The sequence below is a fragment of the Brachionichthys hirsutus genome, chromosome 3 (assembly GCF_040956055.1).
Source record: "Brachionichthys hirsutus isolate HB-005 chromosome 3, CSIRO-AGI_Bhir_v1, whole genome shotgun sequence".
Lineage (NCBI taxonomy): Eukaryota > Metazoa > Chordata > Actinopteri > Lophiiformes > Brachionichthyidae > Brachionichthys > Brachionichthys hirsutus.
The window spans coordinates 12,366,379-12,390,059 of record NC_090899.1 but is presented as its reverse complement, the minus strand read 5'-3'; the positions used below and the strand labels follow the sequence as shown (position 1 = coordinate 12,390,059).

Here is a 23,681-nt window from a genome sequence, read left to right as displayed (position 1 = left end):
CCAGTGCAGTAACTGTGAACAATGTCATTTTAGTGCAATGAAATTCTAATCAGTTCCACAACTGTCAGTCTCTACCCTCAGCTCGAGATCCCGCTTAAACCTTCTCCATCTTGTCTAGCTTCTCAAGTTTCTCCAAAGCAGTGACGTACACCAGGTGGTCCTCTGGAGACTTACCATGGGTCTTGCTGAGGTGCAGTTTGACTGCGTGTTTGCTGACGAATGTCCGATTGCAAAGTCTGCACTGGTACACAGAGCCTGTGTCGTCCTCTGGCGTGGTCAAGGCTGACAGGGGGCTGCCGTATGTCATTTTGTCTGTGATCACCTTTGAGGCAGCCTGCTGCTCCCGTAGGTGCTCAGCTGACAGTTTCGACAGGTCCTTTAAGCTGAAGCCCAGGTGAGACTCCAGGTGGCTGATGTAGGAGGAGGGAGTCCTGAACTGGGAGGCACAGTCACCACAGAGGAACACGGGCTGGCACGAGTCCATGTTCTTGATAAACTTGGTGCCCCCAGTCCGTCTCAACTGGTACTTGACATTGGCCAGCCAGTGGGATATGGTGGTCATGGAGAGGCCTGTGAATTTACAAATGTGGACCCTTTCCTGGGGGCCCAGGTCAGTCATGGCATAGCGGCCCTCTGAGGTCTCCCTCAGGCTGGAGACAAACTGCGCCTGGAGGATGAGGAGGTGCTGGGGATTCCAGTTGGATTGCCTCCCTTTCCTCTTTTGTACTGGTGAGAGGTCCTCTAGGGGATCCTCAAATGCGCTACCATCGGCGTCTGACTTCTCTGAGATGGAGGAGGGAGTTGAAGATTTGGGCGTAAGTCGTCCAGTGAGGTTCTTTACCATGTCAGAAATGTCCATCAGGGCATTCTCCCTCAGAGGAGAGGAGACTGAATCAGGGAGGGAAATGAGTGGTTTGTTACCATTTACACTATTGTTGGTCAAGAGCACCTTGTTGCTGTTAGTGGTGGACTTGTGTTTGCTCAGATCTATAGGCTGGTCGTTGTTTTCATACAACTGATAGTGGTTCATAGACTCAGCTGATTTGCCCTGAGGAGCTGGGTTGAAAGTTGGCTTATCCATCACACTGTTGCTGATTTTGTAAAGCATAGATAGCGGGTCTGCAGCTGGGCTCACTGTTTTGGAGGCCTTACCCAGGTGAGTGTTCATGATTGACTGGAGTGCGCTGAGAGGATTGATGAAAGGACTTTCTGGTGAGTGATCGGTTATGATGCCAAGACTGTTGCCATTAGTTACCGGGGATTGGCACGTCCCGGAGCCATTCTTTGAATGGCTGTTGTTGTGGCCATCTACCAGGCTCTCTTTTGGCTCCTTCTTACAGGTGAACTCTGAATCTAGACTGGCCGGGCTGCTACTTCTCATTCCAGAAGGTTTACCAACAGAAAGGTCATTGGGAGAAGCTAATTGTTCTCTGTGCTCTCTCAGTGCAGGGGAGGGGGATTTTACTAATGACGAGGCCCGGCACCGTTCTACACTCACCATTTTTTCCTCCTTTTCTTTCTTCACGGTGGCAGCTTTCCCTGTCACTTTTTCCACAAGTTCCTCCATGGCAGTGACATTGCTCCTGAGAGGGGTTGGGGAGGAAGGGCTCTGAGGTGAGTGGATGACTGAGTTGGGGTCATTCATGAGGCCACGTAGTCCACTATTAAATATTGGCTGCATGTGGACACTCTGGACCATCGGGGGTAGAACAGTACTGGAGCTCTTCAGGACACCGTGCAACTGGTAGGCTGCATGAATGCTGGGGTAGCCACCCCACGTGGGCGTTCCCGTCTGGGCCTTGCTGATGGCACTGGATACTGTATTCTCCAGGGATTTAAGAATATCCAAACCCCCCTTTGGAGTCTCCTCCAAGTCTTCTTCTCTAAGATATTTATATGATGAGGTGTCCGTCTCAGATTTTTCACCTGAGTCATCTTTTTCCTCTTTGATTTTCTTCTCTGGTTGCTCAACACTTTCCACCTTTTCATCCTCACACCCTTCCCTTTTTTCCTCTGAGCCAGAGGACAGAGCAGGGGACACAGGCTGGGACTTAATGCCAGTGGGAACTGGGAGTCTGGTGGTGGTTGGTGGCAGTGGAATAGACTGAATCTTCTCTTCAACCACCGGCTCAAAAACCAGCTGTTTCCCCTTCTTGGATGCAGAATGTGTAACCTTCAAAAAGTGACCTGTAACCATCATGTGGGCAGTCAGCTGTTGCAGTGTATCATGAGAGCTCCCACACTCCATGCATTTGAGAATCTGAGCTTTACGGGCCTCAAACTGCCATGTGTAGCTGGCACCATTCTGGTAGCCATAACGGTTGTTTGGCGTAACATAAGGGTTTGCTGCAGATTTTGCATCTTTGCCAGCATCCCCAAGGGATACATTGCCACAGCCACTACCAGCATGGACAGAGTCTGGGGAGCATGGGGAGAGTATAGCATCTTGAAGAGCTCGTTTTTTAGCTGAACTGGCCACCAGTTTAGTGGCCAAGGCTGGCACTGGTTCCTTGAGAGGCACTTTCTGGTAATGCTTGGTCTTGATCATGTGAACACTGAGATCTTGCAGAGACTCAAATGAGTGGCCACAGTACATGCACTTCAACACCTTCTGCGCATCCTCTTTCCCCTCCATTTCCATCAGAGAGCGTTTGCGTGGTTTTGACCAGCGTTTCCCGTGCTCTTCCTCTTTTTCCTTGTTGTCATCTCGATAGTGGCCTGTCTCATTCATATGGACCGTTAAACCCACCAGTGTGTCATAAGCAGCGCTGCAGTCCTTGCAGCGAAATTTGCTTGCACCGGTGAAAACAGAGCCGTACAGCTTGTTGTTCTGCCGGTACAGCTGCACCGTGCTGAAAAGGCTGGGCTCTGGCAAAAGGTGGTAGGGGGTCTGCTGGAAAGTTTTGGCAAGTGCTGCCTGGTGCCAGTCATATGCCACACCACTACCATTACTAGCTGCTCCACTGTTGCTCCCACTGCTACTGGTTGCACTGTGGCTGCTAACAGAGGAAGCTGCTGTTCCATTCGTATTGCCACTTGTACTGCCTGTGTGGTTAACCGTGGCGCTGGAGCTCCTGCCATTATGGTGATTGGTGGCCATGTTAACCACAATGCTCTTGCTTGTGGTTGTCGTTGTAGATACAGAAGCAGTTGAAGTGGGCTCTGGAGGGGAGAGGGCACTGTTGACACTGCCAGCTGCAGCAGACTTAGATTTCATGATGTCCATTGTGATGCTGGACCAAGAGGCATCGGAGATGAGATTTGCATAGACGGCTTTCATCTGTGCCAGGCTGTCCTGGAAAGAGAGGCCATTGTTAGGGCGGAAGGGCAAAGTTGTGCCTTCCCTATCCTGACCATCCCTGGAAGAATTGCTCTTGAAGTCTGGAAGTCGGTCACTGGCATCACTGAGTGGAGACCCATATCCAGCATCAGGGTTCGTGCCATTGCTGAGTGGAGAGTCTCTGTAACTAGTTGCCTGGCCTCCATCTGCATCCTCCTCTTCTTCATTGCACAGGAACTCATTGTCCTGGCCATCTAATGAGAGGCCGTCGTCCTGCAGGTGCTCTTCCTCATCTTGAGCGTCTGCCTTAAGCTCATCCTCGGGCACGTATGCTGGAGAGAAAGATAGCGAGCGAGAAAAGACAAAAGGAGGAGGATACGAGAGAGGAGAAAGAGGTCAGCTCAGCAAAATTAAATATTTACAGCACACCAACAGGACGACTGACAAAATAACACGCAATGAATATGCAATGATGAGAACTGGACTCCTTTTGTTGCTTCCCAATGTCAGTGTGTGTGTGGGCCTGTATAAATGCATGCATGTTTGTTCACATTTGGGTGTGTTTTACACACATGTGGCTCTGGATGCCAGCAGTGAAGAAAGCCTCCAAGGGACAAATAAATCACTGAGTTTCTGACAGTTGTCCTGCCTCATGTTCCGTTGGAACTGGCCGTTAAGTCTTGTTAGCCAGTTGCATGTTTGCATGATCAATTTTTCTCTCTTTCCTTCTTATTTAAGCTTTACTGCCTGTCCAGATCGTGACGTTCGGCGCCTCACATACTACAATTATGCAGCTGATTGGAGAGGAAAGGAAGCAACATACTGATATAGAGCTATTGTGGCATTTCTTAAAGACTTTGAAAAGCTGAAGCTCATTTTTTATTTGATCTGATAGGCAGGAACTGGTTAAACTGGTGTTTGGAATAAAGAGAGTGCTGCAATGATTGTTGGAACAGAGAGTTTGTGCATTTCCGCAAAATACTACGGTAAGCTAAAAGAGAGGAAGGTAAACAAAAGATCAGAGATCAAGGCACAAAGCGAAATAAACAAGACTGAGATGTAACAGTTTTACAGGTAAAATGTGTAAAGACATAAAAGATAGAAGGTTAGACCGTGTGTGTGTGTGTGTGTGTGTGTGTGTGGATGCATGATACAAAAGGCACTGCAAGCATCAATAAGTAGGAAAGATGGGAGGTGGTTGGGGGAAACGAGTGAATGAAAAGAAGATGCAGGCGAAAGAAAGAAAAAGTGAGCAGAGGAAGGGGTGTGTAAGAGAAAGGGGGGAGGAGGGGGAGAGGGTGAGGTAAGTAGGGAGACAGGAAAGACGGCCCCCTAGCTTCTTCCTTTATCTCCTTCCTGCATGGTGAGATGTGTGTCCTAGATGCCAGTATCAGTCTCTTCTGATGAAACAGATGTGCTGTCAGCTTCAAACGGCACGCTAACCTGTCATATCATAATCTGAGTGGACATAATACCTGATATATATACACTGGCACCATTTACTGCTGCCTGAGAGGAGATGGGTGGAGGAGGCGGTGGGTGAGCAGCTGCACCGTCGACTGTGACTGTGTGATGATGCTCATGTATGTGCGTGTGAGTGCATCAGTGAGTGTGAAGGCGTTTGCCCGCATGCTCGCCTTCCCATGCCTGTGCGCTTTATGGACTCTAAAGCGCATATACCTTTGCTCTTGCAGTGCAAACCTGAACCCATTGTCTATAATATTGCCTATAAGCCCGAGTTTGCTGCGAGGTACTGATACACCCTTCTCCAAATGAGCAACATGCTCCCCGAACGCTTGACAGGATTTCAGTGAAATGAGAGCACTACAGGAGAACCTGGCTGCGCTTCAATCCCACTGACAGACTGAGACCGAGACAGTTTCTAAAACTCCTGAAAATCCCTAACACAGCAGATTAGCATTATGTGCTGCACTCTCTAAAACACATCTGCAGAGTGACTCCTGTTACCGTGCCCCCCCCCCCCCCCCCCCAGTAACCTGCTTCTAGAAGAGGATGCTATCAATACATATCAACCATTTAATAAACAAAGCATCTTGCAGAGTGACTATCCTTTTTCCCACAAGCCCACACAAACAGTGCAAACACACAATAGGAATTACCTCTGTGAGTCACTCTCTTCTGCAAAAAAAACCCCAAAAACGATAAACCCCAATAATTGGCAGTGCTTAGCACATTCACACACACACACACAAAGAGAGAGAGAGAGAGAGAGAATGGAGACTGAGAAGCAGCAGATCAGAAATATCCCTGGGTGTATGACAAAACACAGACTGCAGCAGGGAGGGGCTTGGAACAATGAACAGGTCGCCAGGGAACCCTTTGACGATCCCTGTCAATCAATGCCTGTCCTGCCATGTTGTCATGGAAACAACAAAGAAGGAGACATCAAAAGCACACAGACAAAAGACTGGCAGAGACAGACATCTGTAAAAATCACAGGTAGCAATTGGACAGTTTTGCCAACCATAAATGTACAATAGCGCTAATGAAAGGCAGCTAACGCTCGTCTGAAATAAATGATCTCTCCGTCTGTTTTGAAATGCCACATCTATTCTGACAGGATGCAAAAATCTAAAGCATGAGAAAGAAGACACATTAAGATCTAATAGCTGCCACATTAAGCCCCCTCTCTGGTCCTGCCCGGACGCACATATGCGGAACAACACCAGCAGAGAGGGGCGGGCTTGCGAAGGGGCAGGGCTGGCGTGCCGTCCCTGGCGGTTTGGTTTACCGAGTGGGTGATGGCTGTGAGCAGGGCCATCTGCACGGGCGCCAAAGCGCCTGTCACTTTTGCTCGGGGACGTAGCGCCATCAAGGAGACAGGCGGCAGCGTGGCCAGGATAGCACTGCAGACTCACTGTCAGAAGAAGCAGCGATCAAGCCCACCACCAGCCATGCCAGATCACAAGCAATACGTACAGAGGAAACAGGAATTAGTGTCTCAGTGTATGATCTGGACTGCCTATACCTGCATATACGGACACCACACTGTGAATAAAATGCACCCCATATCTGTAAAATAGCCTCTTAACATCATTAGTGGTTAATATCAATGCTTTCAGGCTACCATATGCACTTAAATCAAAAGACACTTATTTGATTCAAGATAAGAGCTGAAGTGTTTTGTTCTTATCTTCCTCATTTATTATAATTCTTACTTACATGAGAGTTCCTGAAGCATCACAGACCGGTTCTCAAGGATCAGACCTGAGCCGAGTGTGTGCTGCTTTCTATCATGCAGAACAGTTTGATGTTACGTTGCTCTGGTGAAAAAGGCTTTGCAGAACGCCCTCTATCCCGTCTCAACACTGGGATGCACGTTGAGATGATCGGACCTGGGCGTAGATCATCTCTAGCACATTCTCCCTCACACACAACTCAACTGTGACTTGATTGTTGTAAATGATGCTCTGAGAATTATGACCAGCACACGCGTCAGCGTTTTGGCTGGGAGTAAAGCCAGAATACATTCCTCCTTTTCAAAACTTTGCTGTTTTTCTCTGCCCTGCCCATCTTTGACTTCTCCCTTTTCTTTGCTGAGAGTATGCTGGTTGTTAAATCAATAAAACTCCCTGTCAGGCTTGCAGAGCTTCACCATTTGGCCGCTGTCAAAGCCAAACAAACCAGATAAGAAAGGCAGAGAGGCGATGAAACAAGAGAAAAGACGGGGATGAAACCAGTCAGCCTCCTCTCACTATCACCTCCACCACCAGCCCCATTTCTCCAACACCCCTCTTTCTATTTATTTACACACATGTCTTTATTTATTTGATGCAAGTTTGGGAAGAGGGGGCAATCACGACAGTCATTTGCCGCACTAATGTCCAATCACGGGCCCCTTCACTCATTTGATTTAAGCAGTGCAGGAGAGGGTTTGGGGCAGAGAATGCTAGGGAGGTAGGTGGCGATGGGGGTGGGAGGCAGAGGCCGTTTAGGCTGGGTCCTAATAGGAAACTGGCAGTCTTATTCCTTCCCAAGATTCTGTTTGTCACCCGGCTCTCCATTACGTGCCTCTCAACCCTGATGGCTTTGGACAGGAGCTGATCAAAAACCCATCGCTTGACCTACACGCCGTGGCAGAACGAGACTTACACCCTGCTCGGCGAGAGGAGGAGAGGGGGAGAACGGGAGATGAGATGGAAGTAAAGGAGGAGGGGTGTATGTTAGTGTATGTGCTGAGAGGAAAGAGAGTGCAGCGGTGAGGAGGGATGACGAGGGAGGAGGGGGGGGGGGGGGGGGGGGATAGCTCTCGGACCGGGACAAGAGGGCTGTAAATAAAATGACATTATTATTTCCTCTGTCCCGTCATGTAGAAAAGCCAATTATGGTAATGCTGCTGCCGGCGTGTCAGAGGGAATGCTGGGATGTGCTTCCCGTGAAGCGGCTAACATGAGAGCAATGCCCTGATCAGGAACACAGGCCTCAGTTTGACAGGAGACTGTACAGATACGGGGAAGAAGAAGAGCGAGGGAGAAACAAGAGAGAGAGAGAAAGAGATAGGGGGGCAACAACAAAGCTGCAGCTGGGCCTTGTTTTCTGAACTGATAAACATTGAGCTATCTGCAGGAGAAAAGAGGGTTTAAAACGAAAATCCTCCCATTACAGCTGACAAAATGTCGGGTTTAGTGGGCACAGTTTACTCTCACAATTTATATTACACATATAAATATAATTTCACTCTCACTGTTACAGTCAGGTAGCTGCACCATTTGAGTCGCATTTGAGATGTGGAAATGAATTTTATTTTGTGAAAAATCAAAAAGCAACAAAACGCAATCCCTGAAGAGAGATGTCTTTTCATGTGCATGAGATGAAAATGATTGAGCAGCCACAGCCTAAGAGAAACGATCGCGCTGAAAAGTTCAGCAGTTTGTGAATTATACACTGTCGCACCTCAAAAAATGTGACAAGATAAATTATGCAAAGATGGCAACGAAAGAGGCGGATATTGAGGTTGAAGGCGATCATTTAGTTTGGAAGTTAATTCGTTCTCATCTCTGGCTTCTCCCGCTGTCCTGATGTTAAAATTCTCCCTACGATTGATAGGGGGGCTGTCCACACTCTCCTCCATCACTCCCTCTTTCCCGTTTTCCCCCCCCCCCACTTTCCAGGCTTGCTCATATGCCCACACGGGCCCCTCCCAAGTGGAATAATGGGAGCATATGGCCCAGGCAGCACCTACAGGGCCTTAAATAACTGCTGCAGCATTCCAGCCCGCTGTACCAATTTATCTCCCTGCCCGCGCTCCGCCCCATTTCAAAACACTTGGAACCTGACTTGAGCTCAGCAGACAGTGGCGGATGGGACGTGTTATTCCTCAGACACACATCAGCCGTGTAAATGGGCTGACGCAGAAAGTAGTGTGAATGTGAATAAGTGCTGTGCAAACAGGATTAGCAGTGAAATTCTGTATTATTGCCAGATATTGAGTGAGCGGATCCATGCAAACGCTTCACGCCATGTTGATTTACAGTGGGCACGTATAGCCTTATGTGAAGTCACACACTGATCTGACGAGGCAGCAATTTGTTGTGTCGTGCAATGCAAGGCGGATGGTAGCGTAGGTCTGCCTGCCGGCCTGCTCCTCTACAACTTGGGTTTCTAGCTCAACAACAACTGATCGTGAAGGCCTGGGGAAAAAAATATGTCCGTCCTCTGAGGGACAGTTTTCTCGCCAAAGTGGTCCAAGTTCCATATCTTTAATACCAACTGCTAAAGGAAAAAAAATAAAAATAGCGACTGCTGCTTATTCAACACTTTGGTGAAGATGTTATCTACTTCCTCTAAGAAAAAGCATCAGCTAAATACCAAAATGTGCACACTATAGATTGTCCGTTCAGCTGACTGGATTGTGCAAGGGAAGGCGGGGTCAGAGGTCACGCAGGTACACGGTGTTGTGTTTGTACAGGTCACAGGCTCATGGAAATATGCCAATACGTCCCACAGATATCCTTCCGTCTGACCTCCAGAGAATGATGTATGGATTGATGGGAGGTTTGTTTTGCATATGATTGTGTACAGTCAGGTGTAAGATCCACATTTTGCACACGCACACACACACACGTGTGTGTGCGTGTGTAGTTGAGAGGGAGTGAGTGTTAAAGGTGCAGTTGTTTTATTTATAGAGCAAGCGCTATTTATACCGAACGAAAAGATCAGTTCAGAGAAGCAGCTTGTGGGCCAAAGCCAAGATCCTTTTCCATTACTGTGCACACACGCACACGCACACACACACAAACACAAATAATGAAGCTGAGGCGGAAAATATCATCTCAGCTTTTTAGATGCATGTACAACAGAACATTTACAGTATATGCAGCCGTGTGTTCGCTGGTGAAGGGGTGGATGGCTGACTGAGTGTTCCTCACGGAGTACAGGAGGCTTTAACATTCTGGCGGATCAATACAGTGAACCAGCACCAATCGATTGCAATTCATCTAGCTTCTTTTTTTTTCGTTTTCAATTTTATTCTCACCCACTCACACTCCACATTGAGCTGCTGCTGCTGCTGTCTAAGAAGGCAACACATAAATAAACATACACACACATATACATACACGTGAACGCATAAATACAATAACACACACACACACACACACACACACACACACACCTGAGTGGCTGGAACGATCGCACCCTCCATGCAGACGTGGGTTCAATAAACCCGTATGGAATGTATTTATTTTTATTGAGCATATCAGCCCATCCTGGTCGTCTCTGCATAACAAGGCCTGTATAATTAAACCATAAATTCCAGCGCGCTCCTTTAATTACCACAGACGATGTCAGGAGGCAGCAGAGTAAACAAATGGCTTTGAAGTGAGCAAGGAAAGAAAGAAAAAAATGCTTCGACAGAGCAATGGAGAAGCTGTTCATTTTGGTGGGGATGTTGTTTCACTTGAAAAGGATGAAAGGTTCAGAGGAGTGTGTGAGCATTGGGAGTACAGTATGTATTTTTTCCTCCTCCTGCCTTTTTCTAAGAATGCTTTATGAGAGATGCAGGTTTTCTTCCATGGAGTGACGAGAGGAATAATCAGTGCATCGCTGCGAGCTCGACGGAGTGCAAATAATGTATATTTGGATAGGCATGACTTGCTTGCGACAACTAACAAAGTGCGTCAGGAAGCAAGTGGGTTGAAGCATTTGCTTTGTCCTGAACAAACAGGAGGTGCAGGAGAGATGTTTGTGTAATTCATTTCAGAGCCAGGGGTTCTTGTCCCTCTTGACCATGACTGGCGTCATCTACAGATTAGTGTGTTTTATATGCTATATGCTTGTGTGTGTGTGTGTGTTGTCTGCATGTACACACAGGTGTGCTTCCCAGCAGCTTAGCTAATTACACCTGAGACCCAAAGGCCATTTAGAACAGGTTAGCTAATTAACAAACATTCTGATTGCAGATTAATTGAGAGGTGTTCCTAATCTTCACCCCGAAACGCAACGACAAATGCTAACTGGAGCTAATTAGGCCAACACGGCGAGCCCAGAGTGAGGATTGTGTTTGCAGTTAGCACCGCTCACGTGGATGTAGACGGCTGCCATCCGACTGCTTGTGACAGACCTGGGATCAGTTGAAGCAAATGCAGCATCACAGAAATCACCGACTGCTGCTACTAACAGTGTCATCAATGCACTGTTCCGGCTGCTGACAAGCCTGTAAGTGTGTTTTCTTTAATTTACATGTTGATTAGTTTTTAAAATAAGATCCTTGGCAGTGTTGGAACTTGTAAAATGATTATCATCACTGTTATTCGTAAACAGCACTGGGTTCTTTTATTAGCAGTTTTCGCAGTAGTATTTGCTTGTTTTTTAGTTTACACTTCTTAAATGTTGACCTAATTATAGTGTCCTCTCACAATTACAGCACATCATCAGCGAACACGTTCAGCCACCCTCCTGTCTGAGCTCTCAGTTAATTGTGATTAGAAGTGTGCACTTTGAAAACTCGTTTTCACATGTTGACTGAACACAGCATTAAGACTATAATCTTTGCAGCGTGTGTGTGTGTGTGTGTGTTGCCTTTGTGTGTGCTCCGACGGGAATGGGTTGCTCAGATCACGAAACCTGAAACGACTGTGACACAGTGCTGACGTGGGTTACGACTGCAAAATTAGGACAAGTAGGCACCTCAGTAGGGATCTGAACCAGCACCCCCACCACACACACACACACACACACACACACACACACACACACACACACACACAATCTCACAATTTTCAAAGCCACTAAAACTACACCCCAAGGCCCTCCTTCTCCCAATTTCAATCTGCCTGGATAAATTTATCATACAGCGCCTCTGTCTATCACACACACACAAACACAAATTCCAGCTGGCCTCCCTCAACCTCTGACCCCACCCTCACCTAAGCCTTTCTTCCACCTATAATCCTTCCCTCCACCCAGCGACTCCTTGGCTTCCGACCATCTTCTGCAACACACCTGCGCCTTTAAATCCCCACATCAGAATGGACCACTTCACCTGCACACACATATAAACAAACACATGCAAAGCTCCTTCACCCAAATCCCAGGAAACATGCACAAATATACACAAGTATGTACAAACACACACACACACACACACTTGCACTGTCCCTGACAAGACAACAGCCAGCAGCAGCTGCTTCCATCTCCTAGCAACGGCTAGCCTGATAGATGACCCACCAATGGATAATTACCGTAAATCACCAGAGCTCACACAGGAAAGGAGAGCGTGAGGGGAGAGAGAGATTGAAGGGATCAGAAATAGAGGGCTGGGCCTGGTCATGTGTGCACTAATGCACCTTGATGAGCGCAGATTCATCTTCCTTTAAAAAAAAAACACAAACGACGCTCAAATGCAGGCTCTCGGTTTCAAGGCACGCTTACATAAGCATAAATCACACACTACGGCACATAAAATAAGCCTGTACAAATATCGTAAAAATACACACGCCATACTGTGTACTCGTTGCGCGTTTAACACACAAGAGCAGTGAGATGAACGCACTCCAGGCTGTGTGGCTGTAATCTGAAACTGCAGGCACCGCCTTCCTATCGAGGAACATTTGTCTGCCACAGATTCACCGCTCGTCTCTACGCACCTCAAAGGGTCAAACGCAGCCTAAACAAAATACCGCGGCTGCTGCACGTAGAAGCGCCCCCGGATGTACGAGGCCGTCTTTCCTAAGCCATTGGTAATAGCGTGACCTTTGACTGTACAGCGACACTGATGAAACGCGTCCGTGTAAAGTCGTTCCCGACTGGCGCACAGTCTGTATTCCACACATTTCAAATTCAGCCAAATGACAAACTACCTCCAGAAGTTTGAAATAATTGCACTCTGGATAAAGTACACTCCACATTATCACCAGATCTTTGCTATGCACACGCAGCTGCTCCACTTACTTCCCCTTCATTTTCTCCTCTCCCAGACATGCAATCTGTCCTTCTTATTCCCTTCTTTCTTCCCTCACTCCCTCCCTCCCTCCCTCCCTCCCTCCCTCTCGCCTCCGCCCCTCCCCGTGGAAGTCCTGGCCGCTGCAGACATTTGATCTGGCTGCCTTGTGATAGATTGACAGGTAATGAGGAGGTTGAAGGGGCGTTGGAGACAGGAGCAGGTGTTCAGCACAGTCTTTTTGGCCAGCACTAAGCTGCCATGTCCTTCACTGCTACACCACACCACTCCGCTTCCTCCCTCCCTCACTCATTCTTTCCCTCATTCTTTCCTTCCTTCTTTTCACCATCCCCCCCCCACCGCCTTTCTCTTCCAGTGAGAAGAGGAGTATGCAATCCATCACACGGTGACACATTCGGACATAGACTGTCTTTATATGGGAGAGAAAAAACACATGGACCATGGTAATAAATACAGAAAGCAACATAGAGTCCCAAGCAGGCTCTGGGAAGTAAACCTTAGGCTGAGGGAGAGGATGAGAATGATTTAGAGCATCCTGTGTAAAAGAGAGTAATTTGGTCTCTTTAGACGCTCATACTGATTTTTTACGAAGCGAAAAGTTGTGCTGTCAGTTCAGAAAAAGCCTCTCCGGCCATCAGTCAATTCCAGAGGTCTCTAGAATGTCAATCTGATGACATGTTTTTAGATTTAGCAGCTCTACAAGGCAAGGAATGTCGGTTTCACTGTGCAATTTACACGCTCATGTCAGTGAGTAAATCCTCCCACACTACAAAGAGGAGCATTTTCTGGTCAGCCACCTGAAACAAAAACATTACTAATGCATTTATAGTCGCCCACTGTAGTCAGGCAGGAATCACTGCATCATACGGGGGGTGGGCAGCCTCCCCTGGACAAACTCCAACAGGAACCCAATACAAACAAACATACTGAACAGTGTATATCAGTCTGATGCTACACCTATCTGAGCCACTGTACACTCTGACCCGCTTCAGCACTGCTGACACAGCGAAACACCGCCGGGTACAGCGCACCTCACAAACCAGGGAAGAGGAAGGAGCAGAGAGGAGGATGAGTGGGAAGAGTGGAAATCAGAGGATGAGGAGAAAATACGATGGGTTGTATAAAAGATGAGGCAAAGCCGATATGAATGTTTCAGAACGTGCAGTAAAAACAATTCACTTTGGTTGGAGGAGGTGAAGGGTCACGTGAGACGCGAGCCCGCATCTACTTTCTAGCTGGAAGACTTTCCCCACTCGGATTTCTGTGGGACATGTTGCAGAAATGCCACGGCGTCGAAAAGCACCTTAAATACATCAAGGGTGGAGCTTCTGCTGTCGTCATAGGAACCGGCGGACAGAGAAACAAGGCTTGAACCTATAAATCCACCCCTCCAGTTTATTACCCAGCATTAAAGTCCATGTAACCCTCCTAAATCAGCAGGCGGAGGGGAGACAGCAAGGCTAAAACAGGGAGCATTTGCATGTTCTCCACATTCCTGAGAGGTGAACTAACCGCTCGACCACCTTGCTCCGCTGATGCCGATGTCATCGTTCAACAATGCGAGATTACCATCATGACGGCTCTTCCTGCAGCCATGAGTGTGGATGCTGAAAGGAATTTACATATCCTGTTATCCAGATTTGATTTTCGTTTCATCATTTACCTACAAATGGATTTGAATGCAACTCCGGGGGTCAGACGTCCGATCAGCTTCCGCTCTCAATTCACGGCGGCAAAAAAACAGCTTCACCTGGACAGCCTCACAGACAGTTTAATTATTTAAAAACAACACGAGATAAGAGTGTGTAGAATTAAAGAGGCAGCGCCACCAAGCTTAAAATTAGCCTTTCTCAATTGTCACACAAGTCAAAGAGAACCTGTTCACTGGGGGGGGAGGGGGGGGGGGGCGTCATTGACGTGCAATCACATTCAAACACACACGCCTGTCAGTTTATAACTCTCCTACTCTCTATTACGCACGCACACACACACACACACACACACACAGAGACCAAACGTTGGCCACCACACAAATAGACACCCACACATACAGACTTTTTAAGCCCTCGCCTGGCATCAGCTGTCACCCAACCTGTCTCGGAGAACTAAGCAGAGACAGACGCTGTCAACTTAGAGTGCCTCAAATGCCCACATCCAGCCAGGCAGAGGAGAAATCAAGCCTGTCTCCCGGTATAATTTGCGCTAATCCTTCATAGGAGATAGTAAAGTCTCTGGCATATCTGCCTAATAGCATCAGTCACCGGCAGGTTCTAATCTCATATTTAGACCCATTTCCATCACAGACTGGCGACAAAAGTGCCAGCACAAAGTGTGATTACCTTCTTCTTCTTTTTTTATATTTCTGCATGAGTTGTCTCCTGATAATGGCGGCGGCGGCGGCGGCGGCGGCGGGTGGGGGGGGGGGGGGGGCGAATCTTTGAGGCTGTTGTCTTAGCGGAGGAAGAAGAAGATGATTTCAGGCAAATGCTGAAGATAGGTAGAGTAAAATAGGAAAGTAAGTGGCAAACTGTATAAGGAGAGAAAAAGTGCAGGTAAAGAGAGTGAAAACCTCTCAGGCTAACGCATTCCCATCTACACATCCTCCCGCACACACAAACACACACACACACACACACTCTTACACGCACTCCCTTTCAAAGCGTTTACAACCTGTAATGTTTGTCCTGCTCTGCTGGCTTGCTTTACCACGTGCATTTGAATGTCGACTGGAGTGCATCCCTCTCTTTCAGGCAGCGCCATAAAAGACGAAACACACAATGAGGGGTCCTTTCAGCCGGGTGGAGCTGCCTGGGGGGGGGGGGGGAGCACCTCCGAAACCGCCACAGCACTTCAACTCTCGGGGCACAATGAAGCGCTGAGCCTTGTTGAATAATAAGAGATTATTCATAAAGATGACAAACAGAACAGAAACAAACTAGACAAAGTGTAGGGATTAAAAGTCCTTTAGTTGTCAGCTTTCCTGCTGCAGAGTGTGTGTTGTCTGCAGCCGTTCTTACATGGAGATCGCGCAACAGGGCTGCAACGAAAACCCTTCGCCGTCTTTGTTTGTTTATACCCGGCGAAACGATGGTAGCGTAACATAGGTCCAGTGTGCGATTTCAGATAACGTAGATCGCATTCGTATGGAAGACATTCTTCTCTCACATTACTGTCAGGGTGAGACGTGCAAACGACAGGGCAATGTCCCAAAACACAACCTGCAGCGCAACCTGCATGTAGACGAGCATCATCAAGAAGGAGTTTGGGCCACACTTTCAGGTTTGACAACTTATAGTAATCATTTTACACAACATTACACAGAAACAGGACCTCTAGTGGGCCGAAGATTCCATCGCATGCAGGGTCAAGAGACGGCAAGAGAGTTCGCCTTAGACTGTAAGCAGTCGTATCCAGTCGGCCATCATTTCAGGGGTCGATCATTTGAGAGGAAGTGATGTAATTGTGATTTGGTTTGCTCTTTACATTGAACATGAACACAGCACCATGACATCAAGCCAGCAACCCTGCACGTCACGTAACAGTAAAATGGCCGCCGTGTGAATATGGTCCGTGCCGGCGCTTTGAAAACAAAAGAGGATTAACAAGTGGCGCAGCAGCCTCATCGCTGGGAGTGATGCTGGAAGAACAACAATTATTTGCCGTCCCGGTCGGTCTCGTCCTGTGCTTGATGTGGAGCTCATTGTCTCCACAGTTTTGTGTTGCCTTTATTTCTCTTTGAGCTAGCTGCCAACGGCTAGCCACTTCTTAAAACGCCTGTGTAACGGCTGCACACAGAGCACGTCAGCAAAATGTCACGTCCAGCCGCCTCTCTGGCTTCTATCGATTCGCCGTTAGTCCCAAGTAGAACAATGAGTGCCCATTCCAGAACGGAGAGTTACAATAAAGGCGCAACTGTCTCAAATTCAACGAGATGTGTAAAAGGGGCCTGTGTGTGTGTGTGTGTGTGTGTGTGTGTGTGTGAATGAAAGTGTGCACGGCAATGGCCTGGCAGACAAAAAGAAGGGGAGGTGGTGCAAGGATCCAAATGAAGCCGTAAATCAGAGTCCGAAGAGAACAGACTTTGAAGGAGGATCACAACACTGGAGATCAATGCAGACAGCCACACACACGCACACGCACACACACACACACGCACACGCACACACGCACACACACACACACACAGGAAAGATAAAGACAAGAAACACATTCCCAACTGAGGCTAACTTATGGCAGTCGGGGTGAGTACATCAGCATAAGCACACTTTCATTTTTGCACACGCTAAGCGATACACTCTTTCATCTACAATCTATTCAACTTCTTTACCCCCCCCCCCCCCCCCCCCCCCCAAACCACACCCAGAGGCTCTGAGTCCCACCTCCCGGTTTAATCACACTCATCTAAATAATATAGGTTGTGATGAATGGCGCCATAACGCTGGTATCCACAATCAATCTCTGCTATAAAGGTGCATCCATCTGTACGTTGACCTCCTGGGGGGGGGGGGGGGGAGTGTGGTTGAAGTGGGGGGAGGCGCGAGGGTGCTGATTGAAGTGAGCATGGGGGGGGGGGGGGGGGGTACTAAGTGATGTCTGTCAGCTCACTTCTGGCTGCAAAAATAAATGAGGCTCATGAAGACAAATGAAACGGGGCTGTCTTCCCCGTCACCCAGCACCCTGACACACACACACACACACACACACACACACACAAAGCACAGAGGAGTAGCGGCATGATGAAGAAGAGAGATGAAGGATGCATCTTTTTTTCGTAGCTCAAAGTTACTTCCTTCGTTCTCAACTGTGAAATGATTAAAAACATGTGAACATTTAGCAGCGAGGTTAGCGGAGCAGTCTGTCGGAAACAAGAGACAAGCGTCCTCTAGATATCACAACGGACTGACCTCTCAGAATTACACTCATACCCACGCTTGTGTGTCGCGGGAAGGGAGGTGGGAAGTGTTTAGTGCACTGGGGGGGTTGAAAGCATGAACTATCCATGACCTGTTAGAGGGGTCACCCCTCAGTGACACCACCACTGAATATTCCTCTTAATGATGTTACTTTTAACCCCCGCAGACAAAGCAAGGAAACATTATACAGCCAGGAGGGCTCCCCCATCCCGGCTTTTTTTTTTGTCTCTGTTCCCCCTCTCTTACTCTCTCTCTCGGTCTGTTCACCAACCTCGTGCCGCCCAGAGTGAAAAATGCAATAACTGGACAGCAAATTCACCCAAAGTTTTCCAGCCTTCCTCCTGCAGGCTGTCTGGTCTGCCTGGTTTCTTTCTGCACCGACTGCTGAGAGCAGAACTATTCTGTTTGGTCTGGTATTAGAAAGCAAAAGTGAGCGAGCAGACACTGCTTTCAAAGGCAAACACGTTGGCAAAATGTTCTGCACTTGAAATCCCGGGTATGTGTTGAGAATAAAATGTCCTTCTACCTGATTTTCCATCAGTGTCAACACATGGAAATGACCTCAGATCTAAAAGTTATCAGCCAGCAAATCATGATTGTATTAGCATAACCCTAAAAGACGTGAAACCTTTATTCATTCGTCCACCCTCACACACTGGAAAGGAAGCAGCATGGCCTTCTTTGCTGCAGCAAACAAGTAAAGAGGCCTGATCGCCTTAAAGTTTAATGTGAACAAGGTGGAGGAAGGGACACCCCCCCCCAGGTGAGATATTTTATTGATTCTGGAAGTGGCCAGGATGGAGTTAACCTAAGCGGGGGCTGATGATGGGGGGGGGGGCAGAGCAGGGTTTGAGATGAAAGGTGAGCTGATGATGGATGAGAGGAAGCTGATGTGAGACATTAGCACAGAGTGTTGTCCACGGGCCTGCCGTGACTGGAGTGACACAGCATGCTATTGTGACTGACACGTCCGTTACAACAGGCGTTGCTACGTACAAGCTGTTCTGCAACGCAATGCGCTCTTAAACGGGGCCCCGATTGTTCTGTGCCGCGACCCCGCAGACCTCCGACTGGGGCCCTGACACACCGGGAAAGCTGTAATCTCTCTGTCAAACAACTCCTCCGTAGCAGGTATGAAGAGTGTGTGTGTGTGTGCCTATAAATGCTTCCAGGCTGCCAGGAGATGACGCGAATAAACATAAAAATTAAGAATAAACGACAGTTAAATAAGTAAAGAATGATATAGAAGCAGAGCGCTGGCAGTAATCTCTGATTAGGGCTACAATAATAAAGATTAAAAATGAAACGGTCGTCTTTAACCAGATCAGCAGCGAGAAAAACAACCTCTTACCTCGGATCAACCTCACACACACGAGTAATGAGGTTAAGATGCAGCCAGGCTTGTGTAATATTATCATAGCGTTAACAATAATAATATAATGTAACCCGTATGGTTTTAAATATGATTAGAATATATTGATCATGGTAATGGCAATAATCCAACCTGTTAACGCAATAATGTAAAAGCAGCAACAAGCATGCAGAGCGTCGAGGTAGACTCGGTTCCAACGTGGACTCTGTTTGGTAGAAAAACAACAGCCAAGTAACTCATGACTGGAACGACCAAGGGGGGGCAAAGCAATAAACGGATCTCACATTCTCAAGCAGAAGAACCCGGTCGGGTGAGATCAGCCCCCCCCCCCCCCCCCAAAAAAAAGATCTTGTGAGGAACACTGCATGTTACACGTGTCACTAAACAAGAGTTCTAAAAAAATAAAGTATCTTCAGACTTTTCTTCCAGAACTCCAGAACTTCCCTAATAATATTACAATAATATAACCCCTAATGACCCCGTTACAAATCTACTGACACCGAAAACGTAAAACTACACAATAATATTAGCGTATGATCACATTGTGAGTACTGCTACTTGAATGACTTGAATCACATTCCTTGTCGGTTATTTTGAAAGGTTGGTTTTACTGGAATATTCTCCTATTGTGATTTATTCTGAGTCTCTCGGGTGGAATACCTTTGGTTGTAAGATATGACAAGTGGCTGTTCTCAGTGGGGCATTCGTGCACACACACTCACAGCAGCTGTGTGTGTGTGCATGCACAGGGACAACATTACAGGGCCCTTTTTTGGCACCAGGCAAAGTGAGTTGGGAGGGTGGAGGTGGTCGAGGGGGCAGAGAGGAGAGAAAACGAGGAGGAGAGTGAACGGCGGGGGCGGGCTGAGGGAGAAGAGATGTAGGGGGGAGGGAGGGAGGAAGGGTTGAGCGTTGGAATGAACTCTCTCAGGCTTTGTGGTGCACGTTTCCCAAGGCCCCCGCCTGGCCCCTTTGATAAATGACACATGTCATTCTGTCAGCTTGTGACACTGCAGCTGGGAGGCCCTGTGATGTATGGCCCTGCTGAAAAAGGAAATCAACTTTTTTCCCTTCTCACCCCCTCCTCTTTCCTTCTTTCTCTCTCCCTCCCTCCCTCCCTCCGTCCCTCGACCCAGGCTGAGTGCATGGCCTTTTTATATGAGGATTTGGGTTTCCTCTGGTTCAGTAAGTCCCCCTGTCTCCCCCCCCCCCCCCCCCCCCCCTCCCCTTACAGCAAGGCAGGCATGCATGCGTCCAGGTTGAGCTTGGCTTGTTCTCCCTTGCACACACAGACACAGAACGGCAGCGACGCAGCTATTATGAGCCGCAAGCTAATGAGAAGGAGGCAAAGCCACATCGGAGGTGGATCCAGGATTTATGGCTACGAGCTGAGGAAGTGAACAAAGTATGCACTTTTTAGTAGGAAGGGGGGAGGAGGGGTGCAGGTGGAGCGGGAGGGCAAGATTCCGGCTGGGCAGGATGGCTGGTGTCTCCCACTGGGTCATCTGTCATCCATGTGTCTGACTGGAGGACGAGCATACACAACTCTGGAAACATCGCGTGTACACACACACACCCCCACAGGAACTGGGATGAACTCAGAAAACTATGCCACACGCACACACACACACACACACTCTGTACAGCATAGATACAGGCAGACAAATGTTTCCAGACTCAAAATGAAATTTCAGACAAACGCACACACTATCAATCTTCAAATAGCGGAAAAATGAAAATAAAGACACAATGAGATTTTATTTCACAGGGCCAATGAGTGAATGCGCTGCTCTCATAAGGCCTGCCCTAACCCTCCCTTCCTAGCAGATTAGCCTATCACAGCATCCCATTGACCTCTCCACTCCATGCGCCACCCACGCAACGAGTGAACCAGCATAAACTACAACATCTCGTTCTTTTCCTTTTTTCCCTTCTGCATGGACTCTCTCTCTCTCTCTCTCTCTCTCTCTCCCTCCCACTAATCACATCCTAGTTCTTGTACTTCCTCCTCACTCTCCCTCTCTTCTTTTTGCCCTCCCTCTTGCTCCCTTTACACTCCTCCTCCCTCTCGTTTCTCTCTCAACGGCTGACCTGTTATCAGCACTCTGGAGATTTAACAACCCCCCCCTCCCCCCTCCAAAAGCACACACACACATACACACACACACACAGCCAAGCGTGAGTCAGGCATGACGGAGGGACGTTTCTCAGTGTCGCCTCTCAGTCTTCTTGTGATCTCACACAAACATACGATTCACACGCCGTTGGAAGACAAGCAGCTTTGGGGGGGCTGTGTTATTTTACTCCGGTAAAATTACAATGAGGTGGCGAACATGTGGGTATGAAATCACAGGAATGAGGAAAAGGATTCCGGCCATTCAGCCGGGCTGCACACACACACACACACACACACACACACACACACACACACATTAATGAGTAAGAGTTCACTATGTGTTGCTATGGGGACCAGGGCTACTTTGACTAAAGGAGAGCAAAAGAGCGAGAGACACAGAGACAAGGGGAGAAAAAGAAAACAGAATGGAAAGGAGGAAGTTGGAGAAAATGCAGGAGACAAAGGAAGAAAAGGAGGAGAGGGTTAAACATTTTCATGCAAATGCTCACTAGAATTTATCAATATTGATCTTTTATGAGCTGCTCCACACGGCTGTGTAAGGCTAGCTCTTTGAGCTGAAATGAATAGCAATGTAGCATTATGATTGGATTCAAGACATTTTCACTTTTATTTATGATTATTACTCTCATTTTATTGGATTAGAACAATTTAGTCTTGTGTATTTCTGTTTCATAGAGGAAAATATCTTTTTGGTGCCAGGGAAAATATTTAAAATAATTAGAACCCTCCACAGGGTTGAACTTCCAGTGGTTCCACGTCGACGGAACTGGAGCAGACAGAAACAAGCATCCATTGATCGTCCGGTCTGCAACAGTCCGGGGTTCATGACCTGACTACGACCCCTTCAGAGGTGCCCTCCGGTCAGGGAGGGTGTGTGCGTGTGTGTGTGAGCGGCAATGGGGGCACGAAAAGTATCATTAGAGCTTAATTATTAGTGATTGCCACGTCTGATGATGGCAAGACGAGAGGACCCACATTGTTTTTATAAATACCAGAAGGCTGTTACAATGCCATCAACAGCACTGTTGCAATAATTTTGTGTGTGTGTGTGTGTGGCCAATGAAAGTTAATTCCTTCCACTGGAAGTGAATTCCTGCCACTAGTGTCGACAGATATTGTAAATATAGTCAACATTTAAAAAAACTATTTTTTTACTGTTTTCTAATTTTGCTGGTTTGATCAAAGCTGTAGGAGGGAAATATGGAGGCTCGAGGAAAAGGACAAGAGGAAGAGAGTGTGGAGGTAAGATCCTGGGAGTTGGTTGTTTCATGTGTGTGTGTGTGTGTGTGTGCATGTGTGTGAGGAGCAGCTGTGTTGGGCTCCAAGGTCAGCGCTATGAACGCCACAATCACAAGTCAGAAGTGGAGGAAGGTGGAGAACCTGTAACCACCCGATCTTATCCGAGCATTGGCCTCAATTAATCACTGGAATTGTTACTCCATGGTAATACCAAAAACAATCTCCATGATCACACGCACAAACAAAATTTCAAATTGCTATCATCCATCTCACCTGCCCCCCATTACAAGGAGAGAAAAAGGTGGGGGGGTGGCCCATTCATTGGCCTCTAAAGGCCTGGTTAGTGAGATGACGGTGAAAAATTAACAGCAGGAAACCAAACAAGCAAAGGCGCCATGGTGAGGGGATCAATGCACGGCGTCCGCGGCGGGAGCAGCTATGTAAAACGCTTGCCTTAAGTCAGCCACATCCGGTTAATATTTAATCCCTCCATCCATCTCCACAAAGAGCATTTCCCTTTTAGCTGTGGCTGCAGTTTACTTTGATTACATACAACCGTTCAGGGTGCATCGGGTGGGGCGAAGCAGGAACGATAAGAGAGGATGGCGGGTGATTTGCATGGGGATGGAAAATATTCTCAGGTTTGATAATCGCTGGGAGCCGTCTGGAGCCGTGTGCGAGACAGAGGAGAGGAGGGAGGCCTGGAGAAGGAATTAAATAATGGGAGAGAGGTTGGGGCATTAAACAAAAAAAAGGTGATGCCGAATGAAGCTCAGAAAAACACATTTCACTCCGAGGGGTTGCCTTATTTAAGACAAGAGATATGCAAATAAAGCAGGAGGAGAAAAATAACACCGATATCATCTTCCTCCGTTATTTTCTGCGGCAAATGATTTCTAGGAAGGAAATCCAAAACTGTAACTCCCAAGTGAACATGCAAATCCATCTGTGTATTCATGGGGAGCCTTCTGCACTCGTCGCTGTGTTTTTTTTTTTGTGGGGGGGGTTCCTCTTTCCACCGACTGAAGCTTCTCGTGTTTAGTCGACGCCGGCGCCGAAAACTGCATTTATTACACAGCCCGCTAATAACCACTGCACACAGCATCAACGGCGTGGCGCACAAACAGATAAACACATGTGCATGTTATTCCTTACTGTATTACTAATCACACACACACACTGGCCCACAGCTACAACACATCACGCTTTACACGTCATCAAAAACAACGAAAGGGAAATTAAAAGGCGTCCCACCATGCTGATTTAAATGGTGGAAAAGTGAGAAAATATGGCAAATCGAGAAACGCATTCTTAAATGT

The 23,681-nt window shown here is 47.6% G+C and overlaps 1 protein-coding gene across 1 annotated transcript; it reads right to left on the bottom strand.

The window, feature by feature from the left end:
• Position 1: 1 nt before the first annotated feature.
• Positions 2–20,491, bottom strand: LOC137916401 (teashirt homolog 1-like). The gene is made up of 2 exons (XM_068759427.1): positions 20,389–20,491; positions 2–3,612 (listed from the first exon to the last, which is right to left on the bottom strand). The coding sequence occupies exons 1-2, from the start codon at positions 20,489–20,491 to the stop codon at positions 95–97; spliced, it is 3,621 nt and encodes a 1,206-aa protein (XP_068615528.1). The 3' UTR covers positions 2–94.
• Between the last annotated feature and the right edge of the window lie 3,190 nt (positions 20,492–23,681).